The 20,090-nt window shown below is 39.8% G+C and overlaps 1 protein-coding gene and 1 non-coding gene across 2 annotated transcripts; one reads left to right on the plus strand and one right to left on the minus strand.

Moving 5' to 3' along the window:
• The first annotated feature begins 1,108 nt into the window (after positions 1-1,108).
• LOC145054417 (gibberellin 3-beta-dioxygenase 1-like) lies at positions 1,109-2,623 on the plus strand. The gene is made up of 2 exons (XM_079002590.1): positions 1,109-1,632; positions 1,831-2,623. Exons 1-2 carry the CDS (start codon positions 1,160-1,162, stop codon positions 2,447-2,449), a joined length of 1,092 nt encoding a protein of 363 aa, XP_078858716.1. The 5' UTR covers positions 1,109-1,159; the 3' UTR covers positions 2,450-2,623.
• A 13,547-nt stretch (positions 2,624-16,170) lies between these two features.
• LOC145055849 (small nucleolar RNA R71) lies at positions 16,171-16,277 on the minus strand. Its single transcript, XR_013685398.1, has one exon. It is a non-coding gene; the product is annotated as a small nucleolar RNA R71 (small nucleolar RNA).
• Positions 16,278-20,090: the final 3,813 nt, after the last annotated feature.

Raw genomic sequence — 20,090 nt, forward strand, 5'->3', positions numbered from 1 at the left:
TAAAAGTGATCATTAGGGGCTTGTGAATATTCAAGAAGGCAAGTTTCGGACATTTAGATTATCTGATGTGGTTTCGTGGTTTAGGGACATTAGGTTGTCACGGTTCCTAAAGAAAGAACAAAGAAACAATTACATGAAGCAGGGGTCAAGTAGGTGTTGTATCAAATGGGATAGTTATGAGCCCACAAATGGATTTTGCACAAAATGACACGAAACTAATTAGCCTTATAATACCAAATGATGCAGACGTGTTTTTGCTTCAAGACAAGACAAGGCCACATGAATAAGAGAATGACTCTTCTTCCTTTCTTTAAAATCTTTATAAGAGGACAATTTGGCCCTTTCTATTTTCATCCTATTTTGTCCTAAACAAAATTTACCCGTATCAGATAGAAAAAAAAAACATCTTTCTTGATGACAAAATCCGTCAAGGCATTTGTGTTCCTAACACTACACGAACTCTATCTTCGTTTAATCAACTCATAAAAACTATCAGAAAAGAGTCTTCTTTAAAGCATACATGATCTTTTAGGGAAAAATATGTATTTTGTATGATATTTCAAATGAACAAATATAAATGTCTAAAATTACCAAATTTATCAAAATTTCAAAAAATATATCAAAATGACCCTTAATTCGATGTTGGTCATTTCCAGTTTCCATTATTTTTTACAATTTGTTTCCCTTTTTTTCTGTAAATGATGTGAGTTATTGAAGGATAAAATTTGATGAAACATTACAGTGAGAATTACTACTAGTGCAACATAGATACTTCGCTACATTTTTATCGCTAAAAGGTTACGCACAAATGTAACAGCTTGTATTACAATCCAGAGTATTTCACACATATATCCAAAATTGTATTTAAGGCATAATAATGTATACTATTACATTTTATGTTACAGAATACTACAAATAAATATTTTTTGTTGCAACACCTAATTCTTCGTCATAAATTTTTGTGGAAGATGTATATATATAGTTATTATCAATTAAGAATGGAAAACCATCATACACACACTACAAGACGACGATTACAGTTATACCCCACCATTTTTGTCCCTTTTAACCCTCATCCCTTTATATACAGTACACACATCACATTCCACTCATCATATCTTCTTCAATCTTCCATTAGAAGTGTTAATTACTTTTCGACATGCATACAAGAGTAGCTGATGCTTTCAAAGCCCACCCGATGGTAAATCAGAAGCATTTAGACTTAAAATCCATGAAAGAATTGCCTGAATCGCATGCATGGTTATCACAAGATGGCTCTCCTTCTTATGGTTCATCCAGTTCCGAGCAAGTTCCTGTGATTAACCTCAAAGATCCAAACGCCATGAAGCTTGTGGGCCATGCATGCAAGACTTGGGGGGTGTTTCAGGTCACCAATCATGGCGTCCCTACAAATCTTCTTGAAGAAATGGAGGCTGCTGGTAGAAAACTGTTTGCACTTCCTATCCAACAGAAGCTTAAAGCTGCTAGAGCACCAGACGGTGTCTCTGGCTATGGCGTTGCAAGAATATCGTCGTTTTTTCCCAAACTCATGTGGTCTGAAGGATTCACCATCATTGGATCTCCATACGAACATGCTCGTAAACTCTGGCCCAACCGTTATAGTAGATTCTGGTAAACATAAATCCTTCCATTTTGATGCATAAATTACATATGGATGGATAATAAACTAGATGCTAGAGTACCCACTTTAAAAGACAAAAATTATTATATGATAACGCATACTGTAGTGGAAATTTCCAAATCCAACCCCTCTCTCTCTCTCTCTCTCTCTCTCTCTCTCATATGACTTTGGTGATTAATATCGTGCAGTGATGTAATCGAAGGGTATAAACACGAGATGAACAACTTAGCTCAAAGACTGATGTGGTTGATGCTGGGATCCTTGGGTGTAACAACGGAAGACGTAAAATGGGATGGATCACAAGGATCATGTCCAGCTTTACAGTTAAATTCATACCCAGCTTGTCCTGATCCAGACCGAGCCATGGGTCTGGCGGCTCACACAGATTCGACCCTCTTAACCATTCTTTACCAAAACAACACAAGCGGACTCCAGGCTCACAGGGAAGGAGCCGGTTGGGTGACAGTCCCACCGATACCTGGTGCCCTTGTGGTCAATGTAGGTGACCTCCTCCACATATTATCCAACGGGTTGTATCCAAGTGTGCTGCACCGGGCCATGGTGAACCGAACCCAACACCGCTTGTCAGTCGCTTATCTCTACGGACCACCTTCTAATGTTCAAATCTCACCTCTTTCAAAACTAACGGATCATGTTCACCCACCTCTTTACCGACCAGTTACATGGAGCGAGTATCTTGGCACAAAAGCAAAACACTTCAACAAGGCTTTGTCTTCGGTCCGTTTATGTGTGCCTTTAAACGGATTCGTGGACGCAAATGATCACAGTGGTGTACCAGTTGGTTGAATGTATGTAAGAAAGAATTTTTTTGTCAATAATTGGAGGATAATATTGTATGAATTTAAATAGAGGCTAGCGATAATAAGAAACGAGCTAATATTTTTCAGGGTTTGTCCTGATATGTAAGATAGATATCAAAGAATCTATTAAGTATCAAGGTAAACGACACATAGCCCGACACATTTATGCCCCGAATATGAAGGAAGATCCTCCTCCAAAGAAAAGATAAATTTGGCTAAATCATTGGGTCTAATACAGGGAGAAAAAGATGCTTGAAATGAACAATATCAATAATTCCATTTTGAAAACGCCCAAAAAGTGAAAGAAAACCTCCAAAAGAGAGTAGATTTGAAGGAACTGCAAGTTGAGAAATAAAGAATGAGAGGCCATGGTTGTCTCTTTGTATTTGTCTGTTTCGCGTATATTAGCCACATAAATGAGGGATTTTGGCACTGATGGTAAAGACCCCACATGCGGGTCCTTTCTTTGTAGCCAATGACACCATGTTTCCTCCCTCCTGGAGGGAAAGAGTTAGTTTTTATAGTTTGGTTGCATACCCTTCAAGAAGGGTTTCTTTTTGTTCGATGTTAAAAGTTAAACTCATCTATAGCCTGTTCAAACCCTCATACTTAATATCCATTATTGCTTATTAACACACGAAATGTAAAAGGAAGTGCCTTTTTTCACTCAACAACTCTACAACCAAGTGGGTTTGTTTTGTCCATCCAAAAGCATCGTCAAGGGATCATATATAGGTTCAAATCTGATATTCGATATCTATAGATAATAAAGGATTGATGGTATCAGTGAAGGAAAAAAAAAAGATTTCGTTTTCCCAGAAGTTTCACACCAAGAGTATCCCTTCAGGAAGTGCCCTTTTCCTTAAATGGATAAAAAACCAAATCGGGCTATTTAGTTCTTTAAAATGCGTCGTCCTCGACTCTTATCACGTTATCACACCAGGGTACCTTTGTCTGAATGCATTTTTCTCTTGAACAATCAGAGTATCGCAAAAAATTAATTTATACATTGATACAAAGAAAGGGTAGTGCTTCCATCACTATTATTGACAAATTAGCAACCGAACAAATTTTAATTCCGGATTTCTAAACACCCGATGGAGTAGCGACAAATTAATACCCATACCATTTTATACACGAATTTTAGCAACCTAGATTAAAATGGCTTTCTAGCCGCCCGCTGTGGCTCCCTTCTTTTCCTAAGATAAAGGGAGGCTTGTCATTTAAACGAAATGCTAAGACACTAAAACATGTTGCATACCTTCTGTGCTAATTCCTAGTAGAAATCCTCAAGACTCGAACAAGACTTGAACACTGGACCACTATATGGAAAGTTAGTGTCTGAATCAGTAGACCATTAGTTGTTTAGTAACCTTATTTAGTTATATCTAAAATATCAATGTGCCGCTAAAAATAACTTAGTATGTTCATAACTTTTCTTTAAGAGTAAATTGCATGAATGATCTTTGAGCTTTACATTTGATATGTCCATCTATATATATATATATATATATATATATATATATATATATATATATATATATATATATATATATATATATATATATATATATATATATATATATATATATATATATATATATATATATATATATCGTAATATGTTTAGCCACTTTTATGGTCATTGTTGGACAAAAGATACTTAATCTATTATATGTTGTGTTGTAGAAGTAAAAGAAATGTTCGGAAACGAAAAGGAAGAAAGCTGGAAGCTAGGAACTTCGATTAAGGCTAAATTGAAGAAAAGTCTCTTTACCACGTCGTGGTGACATCCACCACGATGTGGCATTTTGAAATCTCCCGATGAACTTCGAAGACTTGTTGATTACACGACAAACCTAAAGACCACGTCGTGGTGGGACACACCACGACGTGGTATACCGAATTCGAGAAAAATATATATAGAAGTCAGATTTCTCCGAAAACCTAACTTTTTTTGGAGCTTTAGTCGACTTTTGAAGGCTTGGAATGTTATCTGGAAGCTTGGAAGTGCAGAACATCGATTAGAAGCTTGATTTTGAGAGATTTGAGGCAATACTTCTTATATTTACTTATTCTTGTGTTTGATCATGGATTACAAGTTGAATTTCATTTTTACATGTTTGTTTGCTGGTGTTATGGGATAAATACCCTAACTTTCGTTTAGACTAGATTACTTGCTTATTTATGAGTTAATTAATAGATTGTTTTATGCTAAGTTGGTTATTTGTTATGATAGCTTATTAAAGAACCTATCTATATTTATGATAACTACTTTTCTGTTTATTGGTGAGTTTAATTAAGTTTGTGTGACCTAGCATTCTTAATAAACTTGAATCTTATGATCTTGTGATTTGCAAAATTGTAGGACTAGTGTTTTAACCAAAAACCTAGGGTTAAATAGAAAAGTGGGTAAGTGAATGCAGGACCTAATTTATGAAGACCAATCATATATTGAATTGATTTAATTAACCAAATAGGTCAATCCATGTAACACTCTAGTTTTTCAAACAAAATTTTCAATTTTAAAAGCTCATAAAACACAATCTCATTTTCTCAAAAACCCAAATGTATAAGTTATTCAAAACACAAGACAAGAAAATGTTTAACAACATCCCAAAATCCTCAAAACATAATCTCATGCTGGTGTGTACAATCAAGCCGACGCCTTCCCACAATCCTGAGAGGCACCGGAAACATATTTCACACAACACTGTAAGCACACGAAGCTTAGTCAGTTCCCTAAAATACTTAACACAAATAATTAGCTTCTAATGGCTATATCTCAGTAAGGACCACCCGATCATATGTCTCAGTGAAGACCCTCCAATCTCACAGCTCGGGTCGGACCCTCCAGTCTGATATCTCAATGAAGACCCTCTGGTCTCACACTCGGTTTGGACCCTCCGCTCCAAACTCAATAAGCATAGAATAATATACATCATAAATCACAAAGACAAAATCATGATATTAAATAAATTAAAATAAGCACATAAGACCCTCAGGTCAATAACTCCAATAAGACGCTCCAGTCAATAACTCAAATAAGACCATCCAGTCAATAACTCAAATAAGACCCTCTGGTCACACAATATTACCACTCAGGTAAGTATAGTGAGAAGACTCACCTCGTACGTAAGCAAGTAGGTCTCGTACTCAACGATCGGTCTAGACTCCGCCTACATATCATAATCATTTCTAATTAACACTTTATAACAACAACTCTAAAGATCTTAAGCTAATCCATATTCTAAATCTAGAAAAGGGTGAAAAACCATTTTACCCCTCTATGGTCTCCATAATCCATAACTTGACCAAACCCTATAATTCAACGAAAGTCAACACTCGAGTCAATAGTCCACGTTGACCCAACTCGTCGAGTGCATCTATGCGACTCGTCAAGTTCTTTCGTTTCTCTGAATTATCGGGAAAATCCAACCTCAACTCATCGAGTTGTATCACCAACTCCCCGAGTTCGTATGCATCAAGACTATTGGGGAAAACCCCAACCAACTCGTCGAGTTGGCTCACCAACTCGCCGAGTCCCTTCAGTCCATTCTCTGAATCAGATGTTTTTAAGCAAAACTAAAGCCCCATACTCTAGATCTAGCCTCCTAAGACGGCAATACCACATAAAGTTGCAAGCTTTACGTTCATGCATGGTATCTAGGACTAAGTTTGCCAACCCAAAGCTCAATAGAAGGTTTAAGGCATGAAAGTTGGCCAAAGCTTGATAAAGCTTCAATATATTGGCCTAGGGGGCCTCATTTTGTCCAAATCTAAAGTCCCATCTTCAAGGCATGCGCAAACAACTAAAGGTCTCAAAGAGAAGATGGAAATGGCCCTAAACTCCCTAGTGAAGAGATCTAACAAACAAATGGTCAAGGTGATATCTTTTTACCTCCAAATGGAATAACACTAAAAGAATATCGGATCCAAGAGCTCCTTCTCGTTCCAAGACTTTTGGTCCTCTAACTCCTTCAAAGAATGCACCAATTCACATACTTTTAGGCTCTCTCTCTTTCTCTCTCTCACAGATGATACCAGCTCGTTTAGGGTTTCTCTCAGGGTGCTAAAGTGATAAGGGGGCAGAATAAAGGGCTTAAGGTTCCTTAAATATGGTGCAAACCCCAAAAATTAGGGTTTTCACACTCATCTCCTACTTGTCGAGTTGGGGTCCTCCAACTCGTCGAGTAGGCCCCATAAATCATGCGGCTATCTCCATCTCTACTCGGCGAGTTGGGGCCTCTAACTCGTCGAGTTGACCTGAAAAAATGAATATAATTAAATAAATATTATACCTGGGAGTCGGGATGTTACAATTCTCACCCACTAGAATCAGACTTCGCCCTCGAATTCATCCTCTAGAAACAACTCTGGGTATTGCTCACGCATCTCGGACTCCAATTCCCAAGTCCACAGGGATCCCTTCCGATGCTGCCATTGAACCTAAACCAAGGGCACTTCTTTATTCCTCAAGACCTTCACCTTCTTATCCGAAATCGCCACCGCCTTCTCAATGTATTTAAGGCGATCATCAACTTGAATGTCCTTTAAAGGGACTACTTCCGTCTCGTCGGCTACACACTTCCTCAGCTAGGACACATGAAAGGTGTTATGAATCTGGTTCAACTCTGTAGGAAGCTCTAACTGATAAGCTACTTGACACACTCGAGCGATCACTCTGAAAGGACCGATGTATTTTAGGCCCAGCGTGCTCCGCTTCATGAAGCAGATCACCCCTTTCCATGGGGATACCTTAAGGAGGACAAAATATCCAACCTGGAAGTCTAGCTATGAACGTCGTCAGTCTGCATAACTCTTCTGACGACTCTGGGCCGTCAGTAACCCCTGTCTGACCTGCTGAATCTACTTTGTCATCTTGGGCACTATCTTAGTGCTCCTCGTCACTCTCTGCCCTACATATCCCCAACAGTTGGGAGTCAGGCACCTGCTCCCATATAAAAGCTCAAAGGTATGCATACCAATATTGGAGTGATGGTAGTTGTTGTATGAAAAGTCAGCCAAGGGCAAGTATGTGTCCCAACTTCCACCGAAGTACATAACACATGCACATTGCAAGTCTTCGAACGTCTGACTCGTCTGCTCGCTCTGCCTGTTTGTTTGTGCGTGGTAAGCGGTGGTGAAATGCAATCGAGTACTTAACACCTCATGAAATTTCTTGAAGAACCTGGATGTAAAACGCACATTCCGATCTAACACTATCGATATAGGCACCCCGTGTCGTGCCACCACTTCTCGAACGTAGATCTCGGCTAATTTCTCCGCATAAGAGCTCTCACTTATAGCTAGAAAGTGAGCACTCTTCGTTAGCTGATCTATAATCACCCATATCGCATCGATACCTCGCACAGTCCTCGGTAACTTGGTAATAAAATCCATGGAGAACTTTTCCCTCTTCCACAGGGGAATCTCCAAAAGCTGCAGCTGGCCATGGGGACGTTGGTGCTCTACCTTGACCTGACGACAGGTCAAGCATATCTCGACTACCCATGCCGCATCTCTCTTCATACAGGGCCACCAATAATCCCTTTTCAAGTCCAAAATCATCTTGGTGGCCCCCGGATAGATTAATAATATCGACCTATGGGCCTCCTCTATCAAAATACGTCAAGCTCCACCCGTATATGGCACCCATATCTGTCTACGGAATGTCATAAGCCCCCGACCATCTATCTCAAACTCAAAAATCTACCTGATCACCCTCTCTCTCTTACGGTTCTTTGGTCTCATGGCCACCACATGGGCCTCTCCGATGATATCTATGACTGAAGTCATCACCGTCATCCTCATACACACATCTTGAATCGGAGCACTCGCTGCCCTACGACTCATGGCATCGGCTACCACATTAACCTTGCCAAGGTTTTAAAAAATCTCATAGAGATAGATTTTAACTACATCCAACCACCTCCTCTGTCTCATATTCAGGTTGGACTGATCCATAATGTAGTTTGGGCTCTTATGGTCCGTGTATATGGTACATCGGACACCATAAAGATAGTGGCGCAAAATCTTGAGGGCGAACACCAATGCCCCCAACTCCAAATCATGGGTGGGATACCTTGTCTCGTGAGGCATCAGCTTCCTCGATGCATATGCTATCACATGCCCCCTCTGCATCAACACGGCACCCATCCCCGATATAGATGCATCATAATAGACTATGATGTACTCCACTCCCTCCAGAAGGGCTAACATTGGAGCTTCGCACAATCTCTGGCGAAGAGTCTGGAAAGATGCCTGCTGCTCAGGCCCCCAAGAAAAAGTAACACCCTTCCTGGTCTCAGATAAACCTCCGATAGTAACCCGCCAGACCCAAAAAACTCCTAATCTCGGATGGGGATCTTGGCACCTCCTATCGCATAACTGCCTTAATCATGGACGGGTCGACCAAAATCTCATTCTGGTTAACGAGGTGTCCTAAGAATTGGACCTCTCGTAACCAGAAATCACACTTGGAAAATTTGGCATAAAACCTCTCCATCCTTAATACTCCAAGAATCTCTCGAAGATGCTCCTCATGTTGTTCCCTAGACCTCGAGTACACAAAAATGTCATCGATGAACACGATAACCGACCTCTCCAACATGGGCCTACACACTCGGTTCATGAGGTCCATGAACATTGTCGGTGCATTGGTGAGCCCGGAAGGCATCACCGCAAACTCGTAATGCCCATAACGAGTTCAGAAGGTCGTCTTCTGAATATCCTCCTCGTAGACTCTCATCTGATGATACCCAGATCTCAAATCAATCTTGGAATACCAAGACACTCCCAGAAACTGATCAAACAAATTGTTGATCATTGGTAGTGGATAACGGTTCTTGACCGTCAGCCTTTTCAACTTCAGGTAATCGATGCACATCCGGTGTGAACCATCCTTTTTATTGACAAAAAGGATTGGCGCTCCGCACGGTGACCTATTCGGTCTAATAAAACCCTTCCCCAACAACTCTTGGAGCTGCGAGGACAACTCCTGCATTTCTGGTGGCGCAATGCGATAAGGTTCCTTGGCAATAGGCTCCACACCTGGAATCAGATCGATCCAGAACTCCACCTGCCTCTCAGGAGGCACACCCGACAATTCCTTGGCGAAAACATCAGGGAACTCACACATTACTAGAACATCAGAAATAGAACTCGGCTTCTCAGTGCCAACTCGCATATCAGTCACTTATGCTAAAAACCCCATGCACCCCTGTTGTAGACTCTGCCTCGCCCTGACGGAAGAGCAGAAAGCTGATCCCGATCTATTTCCATTGCCATACACAGTAATTAATCCCCCACTAGGGTCTCATATGGTCACCATCTGACACTCACAGTTAATCACGGCTCCAAACCAGCTCAACTAATCCATGCCCACTATGACACAGACTGTTGGATTAGTGTCTAAGTCCATAACTATTTTGGTATGTAATTGACACGATTATGAGCATGGTCCTTTTGGGTTGCCTTCACCATAGCAATATGTAGGATGAATTAAGGAGAGAAAGGTTTAATTATGATTTATTAATATATTATGAGAATAATATATTAAAGGAGAAATCATATTGTTTAACTAATATTAGTCAAGAATTAATTAATAATTAATTTTGTGGCTAAAAGAGATTAATTAAACTTAAGAGACTTATTGTGTAATTATATGATAATTACATAGATGGGCTAATGAAATCCATAGAAGTTGGAGTGGATGAATTCTATGGCAAAACTCATTTGAAATCGTCCAAGGCTTCTAAAGAGGGAGTCCATGGGTTGCTTAGGCTTAAGCAGTCAGATTAGGATTTCCTAGTTGTAAACCCTAATATCCAGCATATATAAGGAACCCTTATGGCCCCAAAAACATGGTGAATACTTACTTTAGGGTTTCCAACCATTTTTGCTGCCTCCTCTCTCCTCCATCTTCATCCAATTTTCTTAGTGGTGTTTGTGACTCCATTACAGGTGCAACACTTGAGGCACTAAGCTTTCTAAAGCCAATCAAAGCAAGGAATTGATTGTTATTGCTACATAATAATCAAAGGTAAGATCTAAACCCTAATTTCAGTTATAGTTTATTAGATCTAGGGTTTATGGCTTTGGATTATCAATTGCATGTTCATTAGACAAACTAGATCTAAAGCTATTAAGGTTTGCATGTACGCCATAGGTTTGATGTATTGATCAATACCCATCACTGACATCACCCATCACAATCGGCACCGGATCTGTCAGGAACTCAACACCGAAAATCTATAATACACATCCTCGGAATAAATCAGTGGAAAAAACCACATGCTCATCGGCTATAGAAATCCTCAACGGTCGACTCAACGCCTCGCATATAACACTAATATGACGACTAAAGGATAAAGACACAAAAGATCGACTCACTCTGGAGTCGAATAAGACCAATGCATGCATAGAACTTACAAGGAAAGTACATATATGCAACACAGTATAAGCATAAACAAATCACAAAATAACTTAAATAAGGAGATATATACCAGCAACAACATCAGGCACCGCGTGGACCTCCTCCGTAGTCAGCTGTAACGCTCTCCCACAAGCTCTTGGAGCCTCGACCATCCCTGGACGACCATTTGTAACACATAAAGTAGTAGGAGGAGAAGCATGGTCTGATCCCTGGGTAAGCTGAGGACAGTCGACCTTCCGATGACCCATCTGGTTGTAATGAAAGCAAATTGAAAATCCCTTGGGGCAGTCCTTACCCATGTGCTCCGCCTTTCCACATTTGTAGCAAATCCTTGCTCGGCAAGATCCCTCATGGGTCTTGTCGTACTTGCCACAAGTGCGGCCATTCTGGCCTCCTGCTCTCGAATCAGCGGGCTTAGCCCTTTACTTTAATTTGTATGCTTGTCGTGGTTTTGTTTAAAGACTTCATCGACGCCTTATAGTACTCTTTAGATTCTTGTTGATCACCGACAATCTTCATTATTCACCATGGGGTAGGTATCTTGAGCTATTGATGGTGTGTTGATGGAACTGCTTTCATGTCACGGATCCAGGGCCTACGTAATATGACATATAGGAAGATAAAGCATCAACGACAGAAAATTGTTGTATAGAATATACCCCTTCGATGTAAATTGGCAGCTTGATTTCTGTAATGGTGTGGTACGTTTCAGTACTGACTCCTACTAGTACTCAAGATCTTTTGATTATTTTGGATTCTATGATATTCATACTTGTTACAGCATCTGAAAGTATAATGTTCACTAAGGACCCCTCATCTACCAGGATCCTTCTGACGAAGTGATTAATGACGTATAGAGTAATCACCAATCCATCATGGTTATTATCCTGGATGTTTTCTCTATCCTATTCATTGAAGATGATCTCCTCGCCGTTTGGTATCTACGTGTTCTTTTAGGGTCTTTTTTCCTTTTCCGACTTGGATACATTGGCGTGTCTTTTAGCTACAAAATAAGAAGTTCCACGGATATCATATCCTCCGGAAATAACGTTGATTACCTTAGCATCCAAGTGAGGGGATACTGGTTTTTCTAGGATCTTCGTAGGATCTTTCTATTTTCTTTTAGATCATTTTTTCTTCTTTCTAGGATCTTGTTAAGATATCCATTGCTCAGGAGATAGCTACTTTCCTTCCTTAGCACTATGCAGTCCTAAGTGTTGTGGCCAAAATCCCGGTGATAAGCACACCAATTGGATTACTCCTTCCAATTGTTTGATTTCTCTCATTTTCTTGGCTATCTTGCTTTGTCGCCATGATCCTGCATAGAGAATATCAAACCTGAAACATCCACAGAAAACCAATAATTACTAATTCTTGGAAATTCACCTACCTTTCCTTCATTTTCAAGGGCATTAACCCTATGATGATCAGGTTTGGAATATGGTTTTAAATCATAGGATATTTGGGTTGAGGATGCAGCCATCTTGTTTTGGTCATCATAGGTATTCGGTGTGTTGGCTCTCTTTTTAATTTCTTTATCTTCTTCCAAGCTAATGAATCTCAATGATATACTTCTTAATTCATCTATTTGTTTTCATAAAGTCATCACAAGGTCTTCGTAGAATGGAGAATCAGTGTTTAGGCCCATTTTAAAGGCTTCCATGGCAGTGGCCATGCCGATGTTCGGTATATTCAACGCTTCCCTTACAAACCAGCTTACAAAGTCCCTAAGGGATTCTTTAGGATCTTCTACCACTCAATAGAGATCACCAATGATCCTTTCAAATATCCTTCTACGAGAAAACTTGTTATTCAAAAGATTAACTAAGTGAGCAAAAGAGGTAGTAGAGTAGGAGGAACATTATGAAGCCATTTCAAGGATAATCTTGTAAGAGTCAAGCTGAAACTCTTGCATAAACAGGCTTCCTTTCAGTGTGATGAAATGGGAATGATTTACATTCTTTCTATATACTGTGATATATGTTCCTTAGTATCTACATGGTTCCATCATAAGGCTTCATGCTGGGAGTTTGGAAGCGCTTTGGAACTTTAGTCTCGGATATCAAGGGCATAATCTTGAGATCCTATGACTGCTGGAGGACTCCTCTAGTATTAGTTGGCCCACCCCTGGTACGCTTGAGATCATTTGTCTTACTTGATGGAGTTCTTTGGCTATAACTGGACTTATTCCTACATCAAGATTCATAGAGTTATTATTAAAAGTATTACTTTCATAGAAGTTAATGGTATTTTTGTTATTGGGGGTATTGAAAATTTCTCAAGATCATGGATCATAGGATTTCGGCTAATTGTGCCTCTGGTTGGGGTACAATGGATGTTGGAGCTGTAGTTTCCAGATGTTTCCCTGGGGATCATATTATATCGAAATTCAAGATCTTGGGTTGCAATATTGAGGGTGTTGCCTCTTGGGTTTTATGAAAATTTTCCCTTATCTTTTCCACCTCCTTGATCAGCGTTTTGTTGACTTCCTATTGCTGAGCTACCTATTGCGTTAACATCTTCATCATGGAGAAGAGTTCCTTGTTAGAGATCGAAGCAGGATGATCATGAGATCCTAAGGGTCCTATTGCTAAGCTACCCACTATGATAACACTTCTTCAATGCATTGAAATATTTTCTTTGACCATGGGTTCCATTCGAGGGTGGTGGATGAATTTATGAAGAAATAAGCAAAATAGAGGAAGAAGATAAGGTTGGTTGTGTAGATATGATTTTCGAGAATGAAGAATACTATGGCCCCACGGTGGGCACAAAATTGTTTTGGTCAAAAATAAATCGAATGAGAATAAACCAAGTTGTATGAGAGGCTGTGGTGTTGTAGCTATTACGAGACTCAGATTGAAATCAAAATGGAAATAGTGGTTTACAAGGAAATCGCTTGATCCTTGATAGGATCTCCAACATAAAACTTTCGGAGGTGATAATGATCACAATCCATGTTTTATTTTATTGCTTAGAATGAAAGTTACTTGAATGATGATTGATATTGCCATATTTATACTTATTTTTAGGAAATATTTAAGTACATTTTTATTAAAAAGTTGGTAATTTGTTTAGAATAATGGTACTTATGAGCTTAAATGTTATTTACAGCCAAAAAGAAGACATTTTGAAGAAAAGGGGACTGAAAGCGTTAAAGAAAGAAACTTTGGGAATTAAAAGAGTAAAAGTGAAGAAAATCTGGAAAAAGATTATTCACGACGTGAGACTTAAAGGATTCACGACATGAATCGTTGGTTCTAGAAGATATGTACGCGGGTGAAGGAATCCTTGACGGGCACGGTTATCTACAACTCACGACGTGAATTTCTTACTATTCACGATATGAATTTATGGATATCAGCAACTATATAAATCCTTGACCATTACGAATAGAGGCACCTTTGGGCAGAAGGAAGGAGTTCCAGAAGACGATTTGGAGCGAAAGAAAGGTTCTGGAAGAAGGTTTTCAACATCAAAACGAATAAAGGTCTATATTTTAGTTAAATAAAAATATGTCTTTCATTATTTTTAGCTGTGTTGGTTTAGTTGCTATGTTGAGCAGCTGAATCTAGCTACTCTTGTTTAGCTAGATGAAGCTTTAAACTTATGAATAGTTCAATGTTTATGGATTAATTTTAGTTGGTAAAAATTGCTTGTGTTTGATTTGTATAACCTAGCATGCTATTATTTGTTTATCTAATTGCTTGATTGCATGTTCTGTGTAGCTTAGTGACCATTAACTGCATGAACCTGTTTACCTAATGATTTAGTGAACATTGAATTGTTAGAGCTAGGATTGACCAATCTTAGTTAGTAATTAGAATAAACAAAGCTTATCTGTGCTAGAGAACATGTATTGTGATCATAATTGCGTTTATATTACAAATCTTACGTAGTATATTTACATTCATAATTAGTTATGTGTTTAATTATGTGTGAGCATACACAATTTGACATGAATTAGTTAATTATTGGTAAGTTAGAACTAAATTACTAATACAACTAAAAACTCACTTAATAATCCGTAATCATTAGCTAGCTATAAGGGAGAAGTGGATTCAAACTAAAAAAGAGTGTGTTTTTATTTATTGAATTTGATTTAAGTTCATCTGATCTTGTAAAATCAGGTAAAACCCCTTTTAAACTTGTTAATAAATTAGGTTATTTTAATAGTAAGTAAATTAATTAGAACACCGTTCCCTGTGATCGACACCCTACTTACCCAAGCTATACTGTAATCTGACTAGGTATACTGCCTATAAGTGCATAGTTAGTTAAGTTTGTTAGGTTATAAATATTAAAATTAGTGAGTACTTTTGTGCACATCAAGTTTTGGCGCCGTTGCCGGGGAACGGCTTAGATTATTAGTTTATTTAGTTGCATTACATTAATCGACCCCTTTTTTGTGGAATAAAATCTGCAAAAAGGTTAATTGGTTATTTATTTTTGCTAGCTTAGCTTATTTTATTTATTTTTTTTATTTTTTTCTGTTTCTGTCACAGAGTTCACGACGTAAGTTTTAATAAACTCACGACGTGAAAGCTGAGATTTCAGTTTTTAGTTTTTCTCATTTTAGTCCAGTTTTATGTTTTTAGTTTAACAAGTTGCAGGAGTTCATGACCAGAGGCTCAAACATACCCTTGGTGCCACCACTTGAAGATCCCGAGTCTGCAATTCAAAAGAAAAAGACGTCCTTGCATGAATTGAAGTCATCTTTTTCAAGGAAGTTGGGAAAGAAGACAGGAGAGTCAAGTTCATCCGCGAGGCACAAGAGCAATATTGAGCACTTGGATCAAACACCCGTCCAAACTGAGTCCGAATACGATACCGAGCCGGAATTTGAAGAACACACGAGCGAACCCGAGAATGAGCCAAGGAACAAGATGGCAGCAATTGAAGAAATGTCCATGGGAGCTTACAAGAAGTGGATCCGAGAAGATGTGGGTCCCGGTTTATTCCAACCCGCAATACCTGCCACTGCCACATTCAAGCTGAAGGGACACATATTGACTGCACTGAAGGACATCCAATTTTTTAGGAAAGATCATGAGGATGCTTTTAAGCATCTAGATGAAGTTAATGACATTGCGGACCACTTCAATGTCCCAAATGTCAACAGAAACACAGTCTTGCTTAGGATGCTTCCCTTCACTTTCAAAGGAGCTGCTAAGGAGTGGTTAAAAGCACTCCCACCAGGTACAATCACCACTTGGGCTCAAATGCGTGAGAAATTCCTGGACCAGTTTTGCCTGCCATCCAAGATAGCCAAACTCAAGAAGGCAATAGCCAACTTTGAGCAACAGTCGGGGGAGTCATTATACGAAGCATGGGAGCGGTACAAGGGCTTGCTCAGAAATTGCCCTCAGCATGATCTGAATGTGCAACAAAAGATGTCAATCTTTTATGATGGGGTCAACGTGATGACAAGACAACTCCTTGATTCTCAAGGACCTTTGACAAAGAAAAATCCAAGGGAGGTCAAGGAGCTAATTGAGGAATTTGCGAATCATTCTCGCGAATACCACAACCCTAGGCAAGATGGAATCAAAGGCGGAGGAGGGGCCCAAACTGAAGAAATAGCAGTTGTCATGGCCATGCTAAATAATATGGATCGAAGGATAACACAAATGGACCAGTCGATACATGCCATAAGAGTGGGTTGCGAGAGATGCAGTGGTCCACACTTGACCAAGGACTGCAATGTGGATGAGTTTGGGAACAGAAAAGCTCAAGTGTGCTACCCTAGTGGGGATAAATTTGATGAGGACTAGAGGAAACCAAAGAAGGAGTGGCTGCCATATGAAGAGTATAAGAAGCAAAAAGAAGAGAAGTATAGGCAGACAGGACGAGGCCTTTATCAAAAGGAGCAACCACCAGCCGAGAAGAAACCCGATCTAGAGACCATTTTGATGAAGTTTATGGAAGCTTCGGAAAAGAGACACGATGCCACTGATTCTGCTATTATGGAACAACAAATTTTGATAAAGAATTAGGAAGCCTCCATCCTTAACCTCGAAGTACAATTTGGTCAACTAGCCACTCTAGTTCATGAAAAACTGTCCCCGAAGAATCCCGAAGTAAAGACCCAATCTCACGTAATGGCCATCGATATTGAAGAAGAAGCAATCTCTGAGTTCCTGGAGGCATTGGAAGAGGAACCACAGCAGCTCGATCCAAAACCCAAGAAGTCAAAGTTCGAAAGTGTAAAAATTGTTGAACCAGCTTCGCCACGACGTGGAACTCCTCTGGCCACGACGTGACACATGTCTGATCAAAAATCCTTTGAGCCCGTTCAAGCTTATCAGCCACCTTTGCCATTTCCCACCCGAGTTGCACTTAGTCTATTGGAGAAGGAGCATTTAGAGTTTGTAAATCATGTGAAGGGGATCCCGATTAATACTCCCTTTGTCGAGTCCTTATCCAAAACTCTAGAGAACCAGAAATTATTGCAAGATTTGATAGACACTCGAAGACAACTAAAGAAGCATTCAAAGGTGGTTCTAAGTGAACAAACCTCAAAAGCCATGTTGGGAGAGACACCAGAAAAGATGGGGGATCCTGGACGCCTCACTCTTCCGTGTGAGTTTGGGAATAAAATGAAGGTTAATGCTTTAGACGATTCTGGGGCTAGCATTAATTTGATGCCTTTTTCATTTTATCAAAAATTAGAGATTTAGAAGATAAAGGCTACAAAAATGAAGATTCACATGACAAATCGTTCGGTGACACAACCCTGGGGCATCGTGGAGGATATTTTGGTGAATATTGGAATTTTTTTTCCAATAGACTTTGTAGTTTTGGATATGAAGGAAGATCCCGATGTTCCAATAATCCTTGGTCGTCCATTGCTTAACACTGTTGGAGCTCTTGTTGACATCCGTGAGTCTAAGCTCACTTTGAGGGTTGGAGATGAACAATAAGTCTTTGGAATACAAGATGAATTTGAAGAGGATAAAGAAGAGGTGTTCATAATTAATGAAGAGAATGAACTAGAAGAACTGGAAAAGCTTATGGAAGAAGAGATCAAGGTAGTTTATCAAGTCAAAAGATCAAAACCGAGGGCATCTGTTCCATTTTTGGCTGAAGTCGTAGCTTATAAAAGTCCACCTTCTTGGGTGAGCAAAGAGGATGAGGAGATGATAAGTGATGAAGAGGAGGTCACTTCAAGAGTGACAAAACCGGTGGTGAAAGAGGAGGAGGATGCGATGAGGTGCAAGGAAGAAACTAAGGGCACAAAACGCAAGCTTGAAGAAGAGGAGAAAGTTAAAAAAGAAAATTCAAAGAAGGCATACAAAAGGAGAGTTCAAGCTTACAAGAGGCGATTCAAGGAAAAAAAGATCCTAGTGGTGGATTCTTCCGAGGACTCAATGTAGGAGGCATAGAGTCCGGAACAAGACTCCAAGAAAAAGAAGCGCTTCTCGGGAGGCAACCCGAGTTTGGTTTGCAAAAAAATTTTCTTTTTCTTTTTGCATTTAAGTTTTAAAAACTTAGATCAAGTCATCCAACTCTATTAGATCATAATGTAGGGAACTTAAAACGGAAGTAGTAATAATTGAGAACTTAGTTCAAAGTCAAAAATTGATTTTTCTTCCAGACTTAATTCACGACGTGAATAGTTAGCCGTTCACGACGTGAATTATGAATGAACCGGACACATAATCCATGATATGGCTTAGCCCATTGAACTAGTAAGCCTAAGATCAGTCCGTGAGTACATGGCCCAAACTTAAGTCCAGACACTATTCACGACGTGAATCTTACCGAATTCATGACGTGAATTTTCAAAAGTACGGGACCACAAAATAAACCCCTAGAAACCAGTTCACCCTTCAATTTTTTATTCTTCACGAAGTGGAAGCTGAAATTGGTCCCCCCTTGGTCCCCATTGTTGCGATTTTAGCCAACAAATCCACTAATCTTCCTTGTGCTTACGTAATACTTCCAACAAAGGTAATAATTATTGGTTATCAAGTTTAATTTCTTCCCTAATAGATGAACTTAGGGTTAGGGTTTGTTAATTGAGTGAAATGACGAGATTAATTCGTCAAAATAACCTTTGAATGTTCATACTAAGTATTTGGAAGTAGTATAGGAGTAAAACCCATGGATATTTTGACTGGATTTTTCCCCGATGGGTACGATTTTGCCTTCTGGGTTTGCGAATTCACGACGTGAATCTTACATGATTCACGACGTGAATTCTGGGGCTGAACAGAATTCATTTTCCTCTATGTTTAATTTGTGGATATTTGTTTTGGCTGTTTTTTTTCCTTGTTTTTGCCGGAATGGCTCCAAGAAGAGAGGTTCCAGCTGGGGTTGCAGGTTTGCACCCGTTTTACAATTTTCCCGCAACAACGGCCCGTGATGTTTTGACCCGTTGGAACAACAGATTGGGGTGGCTTTACAACAGGGAAATTACAGTTGCTCCAACAGTCAACTAGACAAGATTGAGGGAAGTAGGGCTTGTAGACCGGGTGGGCCCGTTCTTGACAAAGATATTCATTGGAGATGGGTATTCGTTACCTGTTCTGGTTGGCAGAATCTATTCCGGGTGCAAGAGCGGGTCTACAAGGAGTTTTGTGTCGAGTTTTTCGCATCGGTGACATTTCAGGAAACGGTTCAAGATCCACATTGGCCACAGGCGTTGGTATTTAGATTGGGGGGTGAGTACCGGGAGTGCAGCCTGGTTGAGTTTGCTTGGAGAGTAGGACTGTATGATCGACAGGAGACTATGACTCCCGAGTTTGGCATGTTTTTGAGTGGGGCTGCTAGAGGATATGCGGAGGGTGTCACGGGGTATTCTTTTTGGCATAACACTGCCTCCGGGATGTTTAATTCCGGAATATCTCCCGAGAGCAGTATTCGGTCCCCGATCCATCGTTTACTCCACCGGTTCATCACCTTTTCCATCAACCATAAGAGGCATGGCGACAAAGTGACTAAGCAGAACTTATTTTTCTTATGGTGCATCTTACAGCCTGGTGTCTGTTGCAACATCCCGTATTTTCTAGCCCGTTTTCTGGCCGGGTCTGCCGTGAGTTCGCGCCCTGGGAGCCCCATTTGTGGGGGGCATTTTGTTACTCGTTTGGCCCGTTCTTATCATTTGGTTGTTCCCGATATTACGAGATCCATGACGTGTGTGGACGAGCATGACTTTGGAATGGGATATTTGGAAACTATGCGGATG

This window comes from Lactuca serriola, chromosome 5 (assembly GCF_051521515.1).
Source record: "Lactuca serriola cultivar US96UC23 chromosome 5, Lser_US96UC23_V15, whole genome shotgun sequence".
Taxonomy (NCBI): domain Eukaryota; kingdom Viridiplantae; phylum Streptophyta; class Magnoliopsida; order Asterales; family Asteraceae; genus Lactuca; species Lactuca serriola.